The sequence below is a fragment of the Scyliorhinus canicula genome, chromosome 16 (genome assembly GCF_902713615.1).
Source record: "Scyliorhinus canicula chromosome 16, sScyCan1.1, whole genome shotgun sequence".
Classification (NCBI taxonomy): domain Eukaryota; kingdom Metazoa; phylum Chordata; class Chondrichthyes; order Carcharhiniformes; family Scyliorhinidae; genus Scyliorhinus; species Scyliorhinus canicula.
In genome coordinates, this window is record NC_052161.1 from 88433530 (window position 1) to 88452136 (window position 18607).

Here is an 18607-nt window from a genome sequence, read left to right on the forward strand (position 1 = left end):
GAGAGTGAGAGAGTGAGAGCAATGGAGAGAGCGAGGGAGATGGCAAGGGAGAGCACGAGGGAGAGCCTGAGGGAGAGCCTGAGGGAGAGTGCGAGGGAGAGCACGAGGAAGAGTGCGAGGGAGAGCACGAGGAAGAGCCTGAGGGAGAGCACGAGGGGGAGCACGAGGGGGAGCATGAGGGAGAGCCTGAGGGAGAGCACGAGGGGGAGCACGAGGGGGGGCACGAAGGGGAGCATGAGGGATTGCCTGAGGGAGAGCACGAGGGAGAGCCTGAGGGAGAGCGCGAGGGAGAGCCTGAGGGAGAGTACGAGGGAGAGCCTGAGGGAGAGTACGAGGGGGAGCAGGAGGGAGAGCGCGAGGGAGAGCCTGAGGGTGAGTACGAGGGGGAGCACGAGGGAGAGCGCGAGGGAGAGCCTGAGGGAGAGTACGAGGGGGAGCCTGAGGGAGAGCCTGAGGGAGAGCCTGAGGGAGAGCGCGAGGGAGAGCATGAGGGTGAGCACGAGGGAGAGCCTGAGGGTGAGTACGAGGGGGAGCACGAGGGAGAGCGTGAGGGAGAGCCTGAGGGAGAGTACGAGGGGGAGCCTGAGGGAGAGCCTGAGGGAGAGCCTGAGGGAGAGCGCGAGGGAGAGCATGAGGGTGAGCGCGAGGGAAAGCCTGAGGGAGACTACGAGGGAGAGCCTGAGGGACAGCACGAGGGAGAGCCTGAGGGAGAGCGCGAGGGAGAGCCTGAGGGAGAGCCTGAGGGAGAGCGCGAGGGAAAGCCTGAGGGAGAGCCTGAGGGAGAGCGCGAGGGAAAGCCTGAGGGAGAGCCTGAGGGAGAGTACGAGGGAGAGCACGAGGGGGAGCACGAGTGAGAGCCTGAGGGAGACCGCGAGGGAGAGCACGAGGGGGAGCACAAAGGGAGAGCGAGGCAGAGCACGAGGGGGAGCACAAAGGGAGAGCGAGGGAGAGCACGAGGGAGAGAACGAGGGGGAGCACAAAGGGAGAGCGAGGGAGAGCCTGAGGGAGAGCCTGAGGGAGAGCACGAGGGAGGGCCTGAGGGAGAGCATGAGGGAGAGCACGAGAGAGAGCCTGAGGGAGAGCCTGAGGGAGAGCGCGAGGGAGAGCCTGAGGGAGAGCACGAGGGAGAGCACGAAGGGGAGCACGAGAGAGAGCCTGAGGGAGAGCACGAGTAAGAGCCTGAGGGAGAGCACGAGGGAGAGCCTGAGGGAGAGCACGAGGGAGAGCATGAGGGAGAGCACGAGGGAGAGCACGAGGGAGAGCCTGAGGGAGAGCTCGAGGGAGAGCACGAGGGAGAGCGCGAGGGAGAGCACGAGGGAGAGCATGAGGGAGAGCCTGAGGGAGAGTGAGAGGGAGAGCATGAGGGAGAGCGCTAGGGAGAGCCTGAGGGAGAGTGCGAGGGAGAGCACGAGGGAGAGCCTGAGGGAGAGCGCGAGGGAGAGCGCGAGGGAGAGCCTGAGGGAGAGTGCGAGGGAGATCCTGAGGGAGAGTGAGAGGGAGAGCACGAGGTAGAGCCTGAGGGAGAGTGCGAGGGAGAGACTGAGGGAGAGCACGAGGGAGAGCGCGAGGGAGAGCACGAGGGAGAGCACGAGGGAGAGCCTGAGGGAGAGTGAGAGGGAGAGCACGAGGGAGAGCGCGAGGGAGAGCATGAGGGAGAGCACGAGGGAGAGCATGAGGGAGAGCCTGAGGGAGAGCTCGAGGGAGAGCACGAGGGAGAGCGCGAGGGAGAGCACGAGGGAGAGCACGAGGGAGAGCCTGAGGGAGAGTGAGAGGGAGAGCACGAGGGAGATCCTGAGGGAGAGTGCGAGGGAGATCCTGAGGGAGAGCCTGAGGGAGAGTGCGAGGCAGAGCGCGAGGGAGAGCACGAGGGGGAGCACGAGGGAGAGCCTGAGGGAGAGTGCGAGGGAGAGCACGAGGGAGAGCGTGAGGGAGAGCGCGAGGGAGAGCACGAGGGGGAGCACGAGGGAGAGCCTGAGGGAGAGTGTGAGGGAGAGCACGAGGGAGAGCCAGAGGGAGAGCACGAGGGGGAGCACGAGGGAGAGCGAGGGAGAGAGCGAGAGAGAGCACGAAGGGAGAGCGAGGGAGAGAGCGAGGGAGAGAGAGAGAGACCCAGTCAAATTAATGCTGAATCTCCGACAACCATCTGCAGAAACTGTTGTTCAGCTCACAGCTTTCTTTAACACAATTCAAAAAACTGACTGTCAGACACCTGGTACAGACCTGGATCCTCCATCACCACATCATCTCAATCTCACTCAATTTGCATGACTTAATTGGTTACGTTTATGCACAATATATCAAATGATCTATGGCCCGGAAATCAAAAACCCATCAGTCATTACTTTGTTAAAAAAAAGCAGGACCTATTAAAACAATGATCTCACTTTTATGACTTCTTAATTGCACCTTCTCCCGCCACAGTGTCTGTCTTTATTTTTTTCAGGACTTTTAAAACATGTTACTGCAGCACATATACATAGACCCTACCCCAGACTCTCAAAATCATTACTGCACCAGCGCATATCATATCCTATATATATTAATTTCATACATTCATCACAGTGGGAAGCTGAAATCCGTCTTGTTAAATCTGATTCCACACATTAGACTCAATGAACAGGGAGCAGGAGCAGGAATCCGGTATGATTCACCCCCTCCCAAACCCAGGGATCATTAGACTGGGATTAGAGCAGGAACATGGGCTGACTCACACCTCGCCCAAACACAGGGGACACTGGGCAGGATTCAGGAGCAGGAACCCTGGATGATTAACCATTCCACTCCCCCCCCCCCCCCCCCCCCCCCCCCACTCCCTGAACCATGGGATTTGACAGGAATCAGCAGCAGGACCCTGGGCACGTTCACCCCTTTCCTAACCCAAGCGTCACTCGACAGGGATCAGGAGCGAGAACTGGGATGATTCTCTCCTCTCCATAACCCAGTGACCTCTGGACAGGAATCAGGAGCAGGGACCCAGGCTGATTCACTGCACCTCCCTAACTGAGGGGTCATCGGACTGGGAACAGAAGCAGGAACACGGAATGATTCACCCCTTCCCGAACCCAGGTGTTATTGGATAGGGGTCAGGAGCAGGAACCCGGAATGATTCACCCCCTCCCGAACCCAGGTGTTATTGGATAGGGGTCAGGAGCAGGAACCCGGGCTGATTTACTCCGCTCACTAATCCAGGGTAAATAGACAGGGATCAGGAGCAGGAACACGGAATGATTCACCACCTCCCGAACCCAGGTGTTATTGGAAAGAGAGCAGGAGCAGAAACCCGGGTTAATTCACTCAATACTCTAACCTATGTTGACGGGACGGGGGTCAGTGTACAGTGGGTGGGGACGATTCTCTCACCTCCTGTGAAACACTTGGGGATACATTTCTTGCCGCAGTCTGCATCACAACAAGTGTGGAAAGCATCACAATCCTTGTTCTCTTCACATGAATCTCCGGTGCTCATCTGGCAGAAGATGGAAAGTCTGTCCTCAGTGGGGCACTGGTCCGTTGGTTCTGAAGAGCAAAGGAGGAATTCACATTGATCCTGTCTCTTTCCCCACATCAGGGACATTTCAAAACGCTCTTTGGTCAATGGTTCACTTTTCTTTAAAGTGTCACAATGTTACAATCTGGGAAATGTGATGAGTAATGCACGCACAGCAAGATCCCACAATCAGCCCTCGAGGTTAAGGCTCAGTTCTGTCTGAATCATGGAATGGTCCCAGCACAGAAGGAGACCACTTGGCCCATCGGGCTCATTCTGACCCTCCACAAGAGCAGTCCAGTTGGTTCTACCCCATCCTGTCACCACCCTTCCCTGTACCCCAGCATTTCCTCCGTACTGCCCTCATTACTGACAACCAGGGATTGTGTGCCTGGATAATGTGCTCACGGTCTGACAGTCCCAGCCCGTTTCAACACAGCCGAGAATATGTGACTCACACTCTGATTTGCTTAGATGTTAGTCAGAGAACCATTGTACTACGTAAAGGACTCTCTAACACATCAGACTTCAATTGGGCCCATGCTTTTGCCCTTCAGCCTCTTTTAACAAAGGCAAACCAATCGTGCCCTCCATTGACTGGACGACACACCTCCCACACAGCCTCCTATCACGGAGGTACGAGGCTGACACTGCAGCCTCCAATGAGTGCATTGAGGCTGACGAATAAGCCCTGATTTTGTTCTACGTGATGACCCAGTTTACCATTCTCCGTCTCTTGCATGCGCACTTACTTTTTGCCAGGCACTCTGGTACACATCTCGGCCCACACTCCGTCTTACAGCATGATGCCCAGTGACCACAGGAATCATCATTCTCACAGGGAGCAGTGAAGTTCATCTTGCACACGTAATGCAGTCTGGATGAATGTGGACATGTCCCTCCGTGACCTGTAGGTAAGGCACAGATTGACATCACTCACTGATACTCCTGACCAACAGACACCATTCAATGCTCTATGTCCCACAACCAGAGCACGGGGTGAGATACAGAGTAAAGCTCCATCTTGACTGTTCCCAACAAACACTCCCAGGACAAGGAAATTACAGGGTAAAATACAGAGTAAAGATGCCTCTCCTGTCCACATCAAACACATACAGGACAGTCATAGCACGGGGTTAGATATAGAATAAAGAAACCTCTACACTGTCCCATCAATCACACCGAGGCCAAGTGCAGCATGGGCTAGACACAGAGTAAAGCGACCACTGCACAGTCCACATCAAACAGTCCCAGGACAGCGACAGTACTGTGTTAGATTGAGTGATTGGCTGGTGGCCAATGAATTGAATGAAATGGCTGGGTTCTGCCTGGTAACAGGTGGTGATTTGACCCTATCCCACTGGAATGCTTTTCAGAGTCCCAAGGTTTCAGTTTTGATTTTGACAGCATGGAAGCAAGACTCGGCTATCTCTCTCCAGAAAGGCTGATGTGAACCGTTGAGGATTCGGAATCCAGGTTGTCTCCATTTTGGCTTGGTCAGAACAGAACTGACTCCATTTTGAACATCACAGAAATACGTAGACACAATTTGTATTTGGAGATCTATAGATGTATCCTTCTCTTCAATCCCAACACTTATTTAGGAAGTCTTCAATGACATGGATCCACGACCGACAGAGGTAGGGGGTTTTGTCATGTGTGACGTGTCCGGACATTGAGCATTAGAAAGTAACTGAAATCCTGTTAACTGTTTGAGACAAAGAAATGTAACCTCCCCTCGTGAGAGCTACTTAACAGAGAAACTGATTTCCGTCTTTTGGTGGCTGAGCCTGATATAGGCTTGTAAGATAGTCCCTTCAGATCTGGAATACCTAAACCCCACTCACACTTGCAATAACTGAAATAAGTGTGCATGCAGGTGCAATGGGGGGGGGGGGCGCGGAACAGAATCACAGATGCCCATTGCATGCTAGCCTATCTTACAATGGATACAAACAAACTGTTACTTTAATCAGACTTTGTAACAGCATGTGAGCACTTTGGAATGGTACACTTTTTTAGATCATTATTATCCAATACTATATTAACTGAAAGATAATGAGACTGCTTTAGAAGTATAACTTGTATTATAATTTTTTTATACCAGTAATATAAAATCATAGAATCCCTACAGTGCAGAATGAGGCCATTCGGCCCATCGAGTCTGAACCGACCCACTGAAAGAGCACCCTACAGAGGCCTTCTCCGCCAGCTTATCTCCTTTATCGTGTCAGCCATGTAACACTCAGCTCAATAAAGACATTGCACTGGTAACACTATCGTCTTTGAAGTCATCTGTTGTCTTCAAAGTAAAAAGGCCTAGTACAGCTTTCTAGGCTGCTGTGAAACTGGCTGGAGCCTCATAGTGAGCTAACTGATAAGCACAGGAATACAGGCTACTGGTGCCAGGCTGTTACAGGGAGGGTGGCAGCCATTAATCCATCCTCTGTTGGATGAAAGTGTCTTAGGTTGGTTAATTCCTGGAGATGTGACCTGGTATCAATTCTAAAGTCACAAGAGGAGACTTCCTAAACATTCAGGATGATAATGTCATCAAATATTTATTGGTGGAAAACAAGGATACCGAATGGTGGAGGTATGGGAGGTATGGTACACAAGGGAGCGATATGCCATCAATGAACACACGACGAGTGGTGAACGTAACTGAGGCTTTAATACCTTTATGCATGAGCCCGAGGGGAGGAGCCACAGGCAGAGCCAGCAGGGACAGGCCCAGGCATGTAACAATACAATACAATACAGTGGTTTACCACATTCACCCCCTGTTAAAAAAGAGTCCAGCGTGGGTGAAGTGGGCTTAAAGATCAAGTCTGTCGGGGGACTTGACCTTCCGCTGTGATCGCCTCAGTCCCGGCTGTGGTGTGGACACCTGCGTGTCCGGGAGCATGTTGCCCTCTTCTTCACCCAGTTGCTGAGTCGGTGGAGCGGGGGACGGGGGGCGGTGTATGGGCGGGGATGGTGGCGATGGTCGCTGGGGAACCTGCAGGTGCCAAATCCCGAAGGCAGACTGTGTCCTGTCGCCCGTCATGATGTGCCATGGAGGCATATTGTGGATTGGCATGGAGGAGCAGGACCTTCTCGATGTGGGGGATCTGATTCATGGCTCTTCGCATGCTTCCGGAGGAGGACGGGCCCTGGGACTGTCTGCCAGGACGGGAGCGAGACCCCCGAGGTGGACTTCCGAGGAAAGGCAAACATACGCTCGTGACGAGTCTCATTGGTGGCAGTACACAGGAGCGACCGGATGGAGTGGACTGCATCAGGGAGGACATCCTGCCAGCAGGAGACTGGGAGACTTCTAGACCGTAGGTCCAGGAGGACGGCCTTCCAGACCGTCGCGTCTCCCTCTCCACCTGTCCGTTGCCCTGAGGGTTGTAGCTGGTCGTCCTGCTGGAGGCGATGCCCTTGCTCAGCAGGAACTGATGCAACTCGTCGCTCATGAAGGAGGAACCCCGATCGCTATGGATGTAGGTGGGGAACCCGAACAAGGTGAAAAGACTGGGCTGGGCCTTGGTGACGGTGGCAGAGGTCATGTCAGGGCATGGGATGGCAAAGGGGAATCTTGAGTACTCGTCAACAATGTTGAGGAAGTACACGTAACGATCAGTGGAGGGGAGGTGCCCTTTGAAATCGACACTACGCCTTTACCAGGTGCTCTCTGTCTGGCCGATAGAAGTGCGGTTTGCACTCTGCGCAGACCTGGCAGTCCCTGGTCACGGTCCTGACCTCCTCGATGGAGTAAGGCAGGTTGCGAGCCTTGATTAAAGTGAAAGAAATGGGAGACCCCCGGGTGACAGAGGTCATTGTGGAGAGCCCGGAGTCGGTCACCTTGTGCGCTGGCACATGTACCATGGGATAGGGCATCTGGGGGCTCATTGAGCTTCCCAGGTCGATACAAGATATCGTAGTTGTAGGTGGAGAGCTCGATCCTCCACCTCAGAATCTTGTCGTTGTTGATCTTGCCCCGCTGTGTGTTATTGAACATGAAGGCAACCGACCATTGGTCAGCAAGGAGAGTGAATCGACTAGCGGTCAGCGCAAAGTCCGACGCATCGCTCTCCACCTGGGACGGAATGGACTCGTCCACAGTGTGCATCACGGCTTTGGCAATATCTGCCTCGATGCGGTTGAAAGCCATGCGGGCCTCAGCCATTAGGGAAAAACGGTGGATTTAATAAGTGTGCGGGCCTTGTCTACATAATTGGGAACCACTGGGCATAGTCGGAGAAGAACTCTAGTCACATCTTCAGGGCCTTGGGGCAGTGGGGGAGGGGGAGTTCCAGGAGGGGGCACATCCGGTCGGGGTCGGGCCGTCGGACTCCGTTTTCCACAACGTAGCCAAGGATGGCTCGGCGGGTTGTACGCAAAACACATTTTTCCTTATTGTAAGTGAGGTTCAGGAGTTGAGCGGTGTGGAGGAAGTGCTGGAGGTTTTCGTCATGGTCCTGCTGGTCATGCCGCAGATGGTAACATTATCTATGGACGGGAATGTGGCCCGCAGTCCGTACTGGTCAACCATCCCGTACATTTCTCGTTGGAAGACCGAAATCCCATTGGTGACGCCGAAGGGAACCCTGAGGAAGTGGTAGAGGCGGCCATCTGTCTCGAAGGCCGTGTATTGGCGGTCCTCCGGCCGGAGAGGGAGCTGGTGGTATGCGGACTTCAAATTAACTGTGGAGAAGACTCGATACTGCGCAATTTGATTGACCATGTCAGATATGCGGGGGAGGGGATACTCATCGAGCTGTGTGTACCGGTTGATGGTCTGATTGTCGTCGATGACCAACCGGTGCTTCTCCCCAGTCTTGACGACCAGGGGCTGTTATTCGCCTCAATGATCCCCTCTTGTAGGAGCCGCCGGACCTCCGACCTGATAAAGGCCCTATCCCTGGCACTGTATCGCCTGCTCCTAGTAGCGACAGGCTTACAGTCCGGGGTGAGGTTAGCAAAGAGCGAGGGTGGGGCGACCTTAAGGGTCGCGAGGCTACAGACGGTGAGGGGAGGGCAGGGGTCCGCCAAACTTTAAAGTAATGCTTTGGAGGCGGCACTGGAAGTCGAACTCCAGTAATAGGGCAGCGCAGAGATGGGGAAGGACGTAGAGTTTGAAGTTAGTGTGCTCTACGCCTTGTACAGTAAGGGTCGCAACACAGTGCCCGTGGATTTCTACTGCACATGATCTGGAAGCCAGGGAGATTTTCTGGGTCGCAGGTAAGATTGGGAGGGAGCAGCGCCTTACCGTATCTGGGTGTATGAAGCTGTCTGTGCTCCCGGAATCGAAAAGGCAGGCCGTCTCATGCTCATTGATCCAGACCGTCATCCTCGATTTTGTGAGGTGATGGGGCCGTGACTGGTTTAGCGTGATGGAGGCGAGCTTCAGAAGGTGATGGGTAGCCCGGTCAGAGGTAGCGGTGGCCAGCGGACAATCGGCTGAGCAGGCCCCTTGTGAGGCTGCGGAGTGGTCCCAAAATGGCGGCTCCCATGGGTCGCGAGTGGCGGGTGAAGTACAAAATGGCGTTAAAGATGGCAGCCCCCATGTGTCGCATGTGGCGGCTGAAATCGAAGATGGCTGCGAAGATGGCGGCGCCCATAGGTCACACATGGCGGGTGATGTGGCAGATGGGGGCAGCCCCGACAGGCAGCAGGCAGCGTTGCTGGGCCTAGAAGCTCTAAGGAGAGATATCGGGCATCGCAGGCTTTCGCAAAGTGTCCCTTCCTCCCACACCTGTTGCAAGTTGCGTTCCGTGCAGGGCAGCGTTGTCCGGGATGATTACCCTGGCCGCAAAAGTAGTACGTTGGACGTCTGACGTTGGCGGGCTGCAGCGCGGCACAGGTTTGCACCACACGCGGGTCGGATGATGGCGGCGCCCATGAGGTCCATGAGGGGGCCGCGAGGTCAGAGGTGTAGGTCTCCATGTTCTGGTAGGCCACCTCCAGTGGGTTTGAGAGTTGCACTGTCTCTGGGACGCTGAGCGTACTCCCTTCTAGCAATCACTGGCGGATGTTGTTTGATTTCATGCCTGCGACATAAGCGTCCCTGACCAACAGCTCCGCGTGTTGGGTAGCCGATACCGCCTGGCATCACAGTTCCGGCAGAGTACCCGCAAGGCACGCAAGAATTTTGCTAGTGACTCCCCAGGGCGTTGTCGTCTCTTGGCAAGAAGGTGCCTAGCACGCACCTCGTTCACAGACTTAACATCGTGTGCCTTCAGCAGCGTTATCGCCTCCGTATACGAGGGGGCGTCCCTGATGAGAAGAAAGACTTGCGGGCTCACCCTTGCGTGGAGGATCTGCTTCTTTTGGAGGTCGGTGAAGTCTTCGATGAAGGATCCGAGGTACGCTTCGAAGCAGCTTAGCCAGTTCTCGAATGTTGCAGCGGTGTTGACTGCCTGTGGGTCTAGCTCCATGCGATCAGGCTTGAGTGATGAATTCATCTTAGATGTTTAGTGTATTAAATTGATATGCCATCAATGAACACATGACGAGTGGTGAACGTAACTGAGGCGTTAATGCACGAAACAGAAAGCCTCCTGGCCTCGGATCCGAACTGGATCAGAGGCGGAGACCAGCCACCTTTATACATGAGCCCGATGGGAGGAGCCACAGGCGGAGCCAGCAGGGACAAGCCGAGACATGTAACAATACAGTACAATACAATACAGTGGTTTACCACAGGGAGGTACAGGCGAAGAGTTTAAAAAGCCGATGAACAGAATTCAATGCTTGATCCTGGTTTACTTTTTTGAGTCAAACAGCCATCTGCCTCTCTCTCTCTAGAAATGCTGTTGTGAGTTCTATCCCTCTCTCTCTCTCCCTCTATATGTCGATCTCTCCAGAATGCCTGTGTGATTGCTCTCTCTCTCTCCAGAAGGCCTGTGAGTGCAGTATTGGGCCTAGTGCTCTAATTCACCGTGCACTATCCCAGGGTGTCTTAACATCATCAAAGACTCCCAACACAGGACAGCATAGGGTTACATACAGTGTAAATCACGAGTCTGGAGGTAAGAGAACCAGGCAGGTGAGACTTGGACAGTCCATATTCCTTACCTTGAAACTTGAGCTTCATCACACATCTGTTCCCACATCCAGCCTCACAACAGCTCTGCCAAATATCACAATCATCATCGCTGGAACATCGATTTCCCAGTTTCATCTGACAAATGGGAGTGAGTCGCGATTCTGCTGGGCATTCAAAGACCTCCTCTGTAGACACAAGAACATTTTGGGTGTCAAATTGAACTGATTCTGGAGAGAGACAATGGTCGCAACATCAGGAATAGGAGGAGGAAGAGGCCATTCGGCCCCTCCTATCTGCTCCGCCATTCAATAAGATTCATAACTGAATGAAAAGCTTAACTCCAATAATCCTGCCTCCTCTATATTTCACTTGATTCCATTCAGAGTCCAAACATCAATCCATCTCAGTCATGAGTATACTCAACAACTGAGCAATTCTGGCTGTGATGAATGTATAAATTTCAGTTATATTGCATTCTAAGTATTGGTGAAGTCAGGGATAAAAGCCGACATTACAGTATGTTCGACTGTTAGACTGCTGCAGTCATGTTTTTAAAAGAATATTGGTTTGAAAGACAAGCAATCTCTTTCTTGAAGAATAACTGTAAAGCAAATATCCTTCAGGCCAAATGTTATTCAGAGTGGATTGAGAGCTGGGATGGTTTATTTTCTTGTTGTTTATGTGGGAATAAAGATTGCAAGTAAGGCAATTGTATTTCTCTGTGTTGAGCAGTGTTGTTTTGGGGGTAATTGTGAGCTACTTTTGCGTGTGATGATAAAGATTTCAATACTTTGCTAGTAATATAGTTTTGTTTTAAAATACCAAACCCCTATTTCTTTGTACAATCACTCCTGCAACAATGTATCCTTTCCTCACATTCTTACCAAATAAAATAAACTATTGTTTTTTTTACAGTATCGCTGTTGAGGTATGGTCTGGGATTGTAATATGGCTCTCTGGATCGAGAATTGCAAAGATTACCAAACCTCTCACCCCTGTCACAATACTCTCTTCACTCTATATTGTAGCCATGCTGGCCACGCAAAATGGACACTGAGCCAAAGTAAAATGGAAGACAGAAGGAAAAAGCCTGTTTAGTGAGAACAGACAGCCTGCTCTCAACTAATTAGCATTTTGCAAGCAGCAAACCAGTTTCTGGCCAGGTGCAAGATCTCCAAGCCAAAGGTGTTAATGGCAAAGCGCTTAGCATTCTGATGAGGCAGCCCAGATCCAGGCACGAACAATGGCAACATTTCCATCTCAATGTAACACTTAATTGGTTGCGCAGACAGGATGGCACCAGAGTAAAGAATATCGGAACCACCCCCCAACATCGAGGAAAGCCCCCGCATTGGAGGATTTCGAAGGTAACCGTTTGGAAACGCTCCAATCGGTACCGAAAGGTAGAGCCCGCCTAGAAGGGGGCAAGGACATTAGAGAGGGGTATAAAGGCAAATTCCCCACATAGCCCGGTCTGTTAAACCCGTGCTCCGGTCCTGATAGACATCTTGCATCCTGACTCCAGCCGTTGAGCACCAGCTGCCGAAACCGTAAGTTCAACGCTCGCTACGCGATCCAAGCCCACTAGACCCCCAGTACCAGAACGCTTGCTGAAGGCTGCAGTACAAGACCAGGACGAAGGCCTCGTTCCCTGACCTTGCCTGTTCCTGTTAGATAAGTATTCTGTTCACTTAAGTTTAGTTATAGCTTAGTCTCTTAGTGTGTGCATGAGTATTTATTATAACTGTATAATAAATATTATCGTTTGGACCTTACTAATCGGTGTATCGTCTTTATTACTTTGAACTTGACCTTGGAATACTTGTGACGTTGTCTATACGGCAACTGGCGACTCCTAAAGCTGAATAAATACATAGAACAGAGCCTAGTAGTGTTAAGCACACGTCGAATACGGAGGCGTGTTAATACACTCCAATAAACGCGTTTTACAACCACAGTAAAACGTGCAACATTTAGTGGCGACTCCCTGGCGGGACACGGTTGTAAGTGGAAACCCCACACCGTCCAGGACCCTGAAATTTGAATTAGAACTCCAAATTGCAGAGAAAGAAAGAGATCACAAGTATTCAAGGTGTTCAAAATAATAAGCGTCATTCGGAAGTGTGTTTAGTGCATGCGTACTAACAGGGCTGTAAGGTAAAACTGAAAGCTTTTTGTTGCGACAAACTTTCGGTAGTTTTGTTAACGGAACATAGCGTAAGCCGTACCCGTTTCTTGAAACACAACCCCAACAACCCCCTGTTCCAAATTATACAAAGAGAGTCAGAGGAAATGGCCATGCAGGCAATGGAACGTCTGATGGATCCAGCAAAGTTTGTGGTCGCAGCGACCAGCAGCAGTAGCAGGGTAAGCCAGTGTCCCACGTGGGAGCTGGAACTCCGCAAATATTTACAAGGAAAGGGATGGCCCCTTTGGAAAGAGTTTTGTGCAAATGAGGAGACAGGTCCCGGGAGTATAGGTCATACTTGGTGGGAGAACCTCTCTCAAATACACAAAAAGAACCTAGGTAAAGCACGCAAGCCGATGGCGATTGTGTCCTGTTTGGCACAGTTGCGAGGCGCAGAGGAGGTCATCAGGACGCTCCGGACAGATTTAGAAGAGAGGAATAGGATGAGTAAGGTCGATGTCAGGGACATCGAGAAGGAGAATCTGGATCTCAAAGGGAAGTTGGCAGAGAAGGATAGAGAGGTGGATGATGCCAAAAGGGCTCATCAGTCTTGTCTAGCTCATCTGAGCAGTTCCCAGACCCAGTATGAGAAAGCCTATCAGGACGTGCAACGTGCCGTTCTGATAAGACAGGAATCGGAGAAGCAGGTGGAGGCATTGCAGAGGCAATGTTCTGATCTCAAAGCAGCTTTGAGAGCACTCCATGCTGCAACGACCGAACAAAGACAAAGCACAGTTGACCACGCGAAATGCAGGAAACAGATTGCGGAATTGCAATCTCTGCTTTTGGTGCAGAATGGCTTCCAAAGCACCTTTGGAGAACAGTTAGATGGGGAAAATGCCCCAGATTGGCAGGAATTAAGTGAGACAGCGCAGCGTTATGTTCAGGGAACATGTGCGCCAGCAGCTCAGCAGAAACGACAGGCACCCCAACCCCCCACAGCTCAGACCATAACCGCACCCATGAATCCCGTAACCACGCAGAGAAAAGCCGAATCAGAAGGCGCCCCAGCGATAACCTACACCACCCCTTTAACAGTAACCCAGCTAAGGGACGCGTGTGAAAAGATCACTCCGTTCCTCCCCACCGCAGACCCCCACCAATTTTTCGCAAAAGTAAAACAGCAGGCTACCATGTACGGCCTGGATGAGAGAGAGCAGGTTAAGCTCACCGTGCTGAGTTTAGACCAAAGTGTAGTAGCAGCCCTCCCCGACCCACAGAACGTGGCAGGAGGCAGCCTAGAGGAGATGCACACCGCCATTTTAGATGCCATAGGGTACAATAGAGGTGACCCAGTAGAAGGATTAAACAAATGCAGGCAGAAAAGATCCGAACACCCCACAGCATTCGCAGGAAGGCTGTGGATTCATTTCAGCGCAGTTTTTGGACAATTAGATAGAGCGCATTTAACCCGCGAAAACATGGTTAAGTGGACGCGCACCATTATCTCACACGCAACAGAAGCAGGACAGAGTGCTTGCAACAGCTATGACCCCTCAGAAGAGGCCCATAACGAGAAATGGGTCCTGAAAAGATTGTCCCGCGCTTGGGAGCAATCGCTTCAGGGAAAAGGCAAAGTTAGATCCCCAGAAGAGGCTCAGGCTGCTGCAGATATTCAAGCAGTCAGAGAGCACCAGAAGCCCGCATGGGTAAATGAAGGCAAGAGCAGGCCTCAGCAGAAAGGACAGGAATGCTATAACTGTGGACAGTTAGGGCATTGGGCTAAAGAGTGCAATGCACCCCAGCGATCTCAGAGAGGCCAGCAGACAGGCACTCTGAACCGCAATAAGTCAAAACCGATCCATAATGTTACAGTACAGTCAGGACCCACCAATGTGGACGAGACGGACTGACGGTGTCCGGGCTCCCCCACTTGGGTCTGTGACACACTATGGGATCCATCAGGGAGGCCCGTAGTCACAGCGAAAGTCAAAGGGAAGCCCATAGAGTTACTGTGGGACACAGGAGGCTCCCGCACCACCATTAACTCCACGATCACGGCACACGCAGACACGTGGCCGACCACCTCCACCATTACACTTAGCGGGTTCACCGGACACTCGCAGCAGGGGCACATTACAGCACCCATAGCAATTCAGCTAGGGAACATTAGCACAAGGCACCCCGTAGTTCTAGTAAACCTTCCCAGGACAGCAGAACACATCCTAGGGATTGATTTTATGAACACACACAGCTTATCGTTCGACCCAGTAAACCAGTGTGTCTGGCGAATGGCAAGAGCAGACAGAGCCCCAGCCACCCTCACAGTAGGAGACTACGCTAATCGGATTAGCGCAGTGGGAGAGTACTCATTCGACCTGACTACACTCCACACAGACAGACACATTAAAGCATTACTGAACAAACACAGGACAGCATTTGCAAGTCACCGTCATGACTGTGGCAGAATGACTGGACAAGTTCATGTTACCGGACAGGACCCCCGACCGCAAAAGCAATATAGATTTCCCCTTGAAGCAGAGGTGGAAATAGAAAAAGTTATAGGTAGCTTGTTGGACCAAGGTGTACTGAGAACGGTAGCCTCCACCAACAATGCCCCTATTTGGCCAGTGAGGAAGCCCGATGGATCATGGCGTCTGACCATCGATTATCGGGAACTCAATAAAGTAACCCCCGCAGTAGCCCCAACGGTAGCTACTAGTCCCGAGACCATGCTCAAGCAGGGTCTCAACGCCAAGTACTTCACGGTATTGGATATCAGTAACGGATTCTGGTCCATACCATTGGCAAAAGCGTGCCAATACAAATTTGCATTCACTTTTAAAACTCAGCAGTATACGTGGACATGCCTCCCACAGGGATTCCCCAATTCACCCTCCATTTTCCACCGACAGCTGGCAAGTGGACTAGAAAAATTTTCCCGACCCGAATGTCTGGTACAGTATGTAGACGACCTACTACTGCAGACAGACACAAAGGCAGAGCACATTTCGCTTCTGGCCGAACTCCTGGAATTGTTGACTTCAATTGGATGTAAAGTTAACCCCAGAAAGGCCCAGATATTGGAAAGTAAAGTGATGTATTTGGGAACAGTCATCACGCACGGCAAACGCGAGATCGAATTCAAAAGAATTGATTCGATTGTCAAATTGCCCCTACCCCAGAATGTTTCAGCCCTCCGGTCGTTTTTAGGACTGGTTGGCTATTGTCAGAACCACATCGACGGATTCGCGACAAAAGCAGCCCCACTCTCAGACCTCCTTAAGAAAGGAGCCCCCTGGGAATGGCTTCCGCAGCATACCGGCGCTGTGGAAGAGTTAAAACGAGCCCTTAGTGCAGCACCCGCGCTACTAGTCCCAGACCAACTTTCCCCGTACGCAATCGAGGTAGCTAGCACAGATCTAACCCTCTCGGCCGTGTTGCTTCAGGAACGGCACGAGCAGCTAAGACCAGTGGCTTATGCCTCCCGACTGTTAGACCCGGTTGAACAAGGATTTTCAGCCTGTGAGAGGCACCTCCTTGCTGTCTTCTGGGCAGTACAGTACTTTTCATACATAACCGGACTAAACCCCATCACCATTCTAACCGAACACACACCCACACAGCTACTACTAGACGGTCGACTGAAGGACGGTTCAGTTAGCCAGATTAGGGCAGCTAGGTGGACCCTACTTTTACAAGGACGGGACATTACTGTAAAACGGACACGCACACACACATATTTAGCAGACAACCTCCAATACCCCGGACAGCCCATGACTGTGAAATTGTAGCTCCCCTGCATAACACAGGCCCCTTCATAGCAAAAACACCCCCCAGGAAGCTAGGAATCCCAGCACAAGGCACCCCACACACAGACACGTGTGGACCCCTCAAGATATACGTGGACGGTTCATCCACAGTTTTAAATGGTGAGCGTATCACTGGATGCGGCATCTACGTCGAGGACGCGCAGGGGCGCGCTCTCGAGGAAATAGCACTGAAGTTACCCGGTCACTTAGGCGCGCAGGCAGCAGAGCTAGCAGCCATAGCGTATATAGTGGACCACCCCGCTTCTTTCCCCAGCCCAGCAGACATATATTCAGACAGCTTATATGTATGCAACAGTCTAACAGATTTTTTGCCCCTGTGGAGGACAAGAGGTTTTGTATCCGCAGACGGAAAACCCCTTCCATCAGCCCCTCTACTCCAGCATATTCTAGACAAAGCGAAGGACAGGACCTTCGGAATAATAAAAGTTCGCAGCCACCATAGGTCATCACCCCCTGGGAATGTAAAAGCCGACGCATTGGCTAAGGCAGGTTCCAGGAGAGGACACTTATGGACCCCCCCAGCTAGCGCACCAGCTAGCGCCCTTGTGAGCGCAGTACAAGTCTCACAAACAGAGGTTAAAGATCTCGTAGCAGCACAGAAACAGGATGGAGACCTCAGGGAGGTTTTCAAGGGAAACTTTGTGCCTGCGTACGAGCACTTTAAACACGCACTGACCACACATGAGGGTGTGATCATTAAGGATCAACTTTATGTGGTCCCACAGCAGGATAGAAATGCAATGATCGCTTTATTTCACGATAACCACGGACACCAAGGAATTGATTCAACCACGAGGCACCTCAGGCAACTCTGTTGGTGGCCTAATCTCAGGACAGATGTCACACACTATATAGAGAATTGCCTGATTTGTGCTCAGAATAACCCGGAGCGGTATTCTAAGAAAGCACAACTTCGGCATACTCGCCCAGTTAACGGCCCTTGGACAAACCTCCAGATCGATTTTATAGGTCCATTGCCCCCTTGTCGGAATGGCTATAAGTATGTTCTGGTGGTGATAGATACCTTTACAAAATGGGTAGAGGCATTTCCATCACGTACAAACACAGCTAAGACAGCTGCAAAGATCCTGACCCACCACATCTTCACGAGATGGGGTTTACCCCGAAGTATCGATTCGGACCAGGGATCTCACTTTACAGGACGGGTCATGAGGAACGTCCTGACAATATTCGGTATCAAACAAAACTTCCATATTGCGTATCATCCACAGTCCAGCGGGATTGTGGAGCGCATGAATCGGACCCTAAAAACGACCCTCAGGAAAATGGTTCAAGAGAACAATTCCACATGGGATTCAGTGCTCCCATTTGCACTTATGTTCATAAGGAACACTGTCTCCACATCTACAGGATACACACCACACACACTCATGACCGGACGCCCTATGAAAGGTACAGAATTCCTTTTAGGACTGGACATGACAAGCCCCGAAGTGACGGCCCTCACACATGAAAAGGCAGTTAAAGATCTAGTTGAGACTGTGAGGTCTGCACAGATCGCAGCCGCAGTCCAGCTAGGGAAACGCCGACAGCAACGCACTGCCTGTTTCAATAAGACCGTACACACCACAGAATTCCAGGTTGGGCAACAGGTAATGTTATCTGTTTATAACCCCAGCAGTTTTTTGGCTCCAAAATATTCCGGTCCCTACTCAATTTCGGACAAAATTAGCCCCTCCGTTTACAGGATAAAATATCCTAATGGGAAGACCGCGTGGTTTCATATTAACCAGCTTAAGGCGTATGGAACACAGTCCAACCATGCTCACCATGTCCTGCTGGATGCAGCAGAACACTTCACCCCGCCCACCAGAGACACTTCTCCACCATCCCCCTCACAGACCAGTTCATCAACGGACTCGCCCACGACTCCGCCCACAGACCACTACAGACCACGCCCCGACACGCCCACAAGCTGCCACAGCAGAGACACCAGGCCTGACACTGACTCTGAAGACAGCAACAGCACACAGCCATACAGCCCACACTGCACCAACTACGACCCCGACTCCAGTGACCCCATGGAAGTCACCTACCTCAAATATCCAGAACCACCACCCGACCCCGACTACCCCGACAACACACTCGACACTACATTATGG

At 51.8% G+C, this 18607-nt stretch overlaps 1 protein-coding gene across 1 annotated transcript in view; it reads right to left on the minus strand.

Moving 5' to 3' along the window:
• The window catches only part of LOC119951019 (transmembrane cell adhesion receptor mua-3-like), a 60327-nt gene that overhangs the window by 30550 nt on the left and 11170 nt on the right, over positions 1-18607 (minus strand). Inside the window, exons 9-11 of the mRNA XM_038774052.1 lie at positions 10553-10708; positions 4240-4395; positions 3361-3516 (exon numbers count right to left, since the gene is read on the minus strand). Of these exons, the coding sequence (XP_038629980.1) occupies positions 3361-3516; positions 4240-4395; positions 10553-10708 (468 nt within the window). The remainder of the gene's footprint in view (positions 1-3360; positions 3517-4239; positions 4396-10552; positions 10709-18607) is intronic.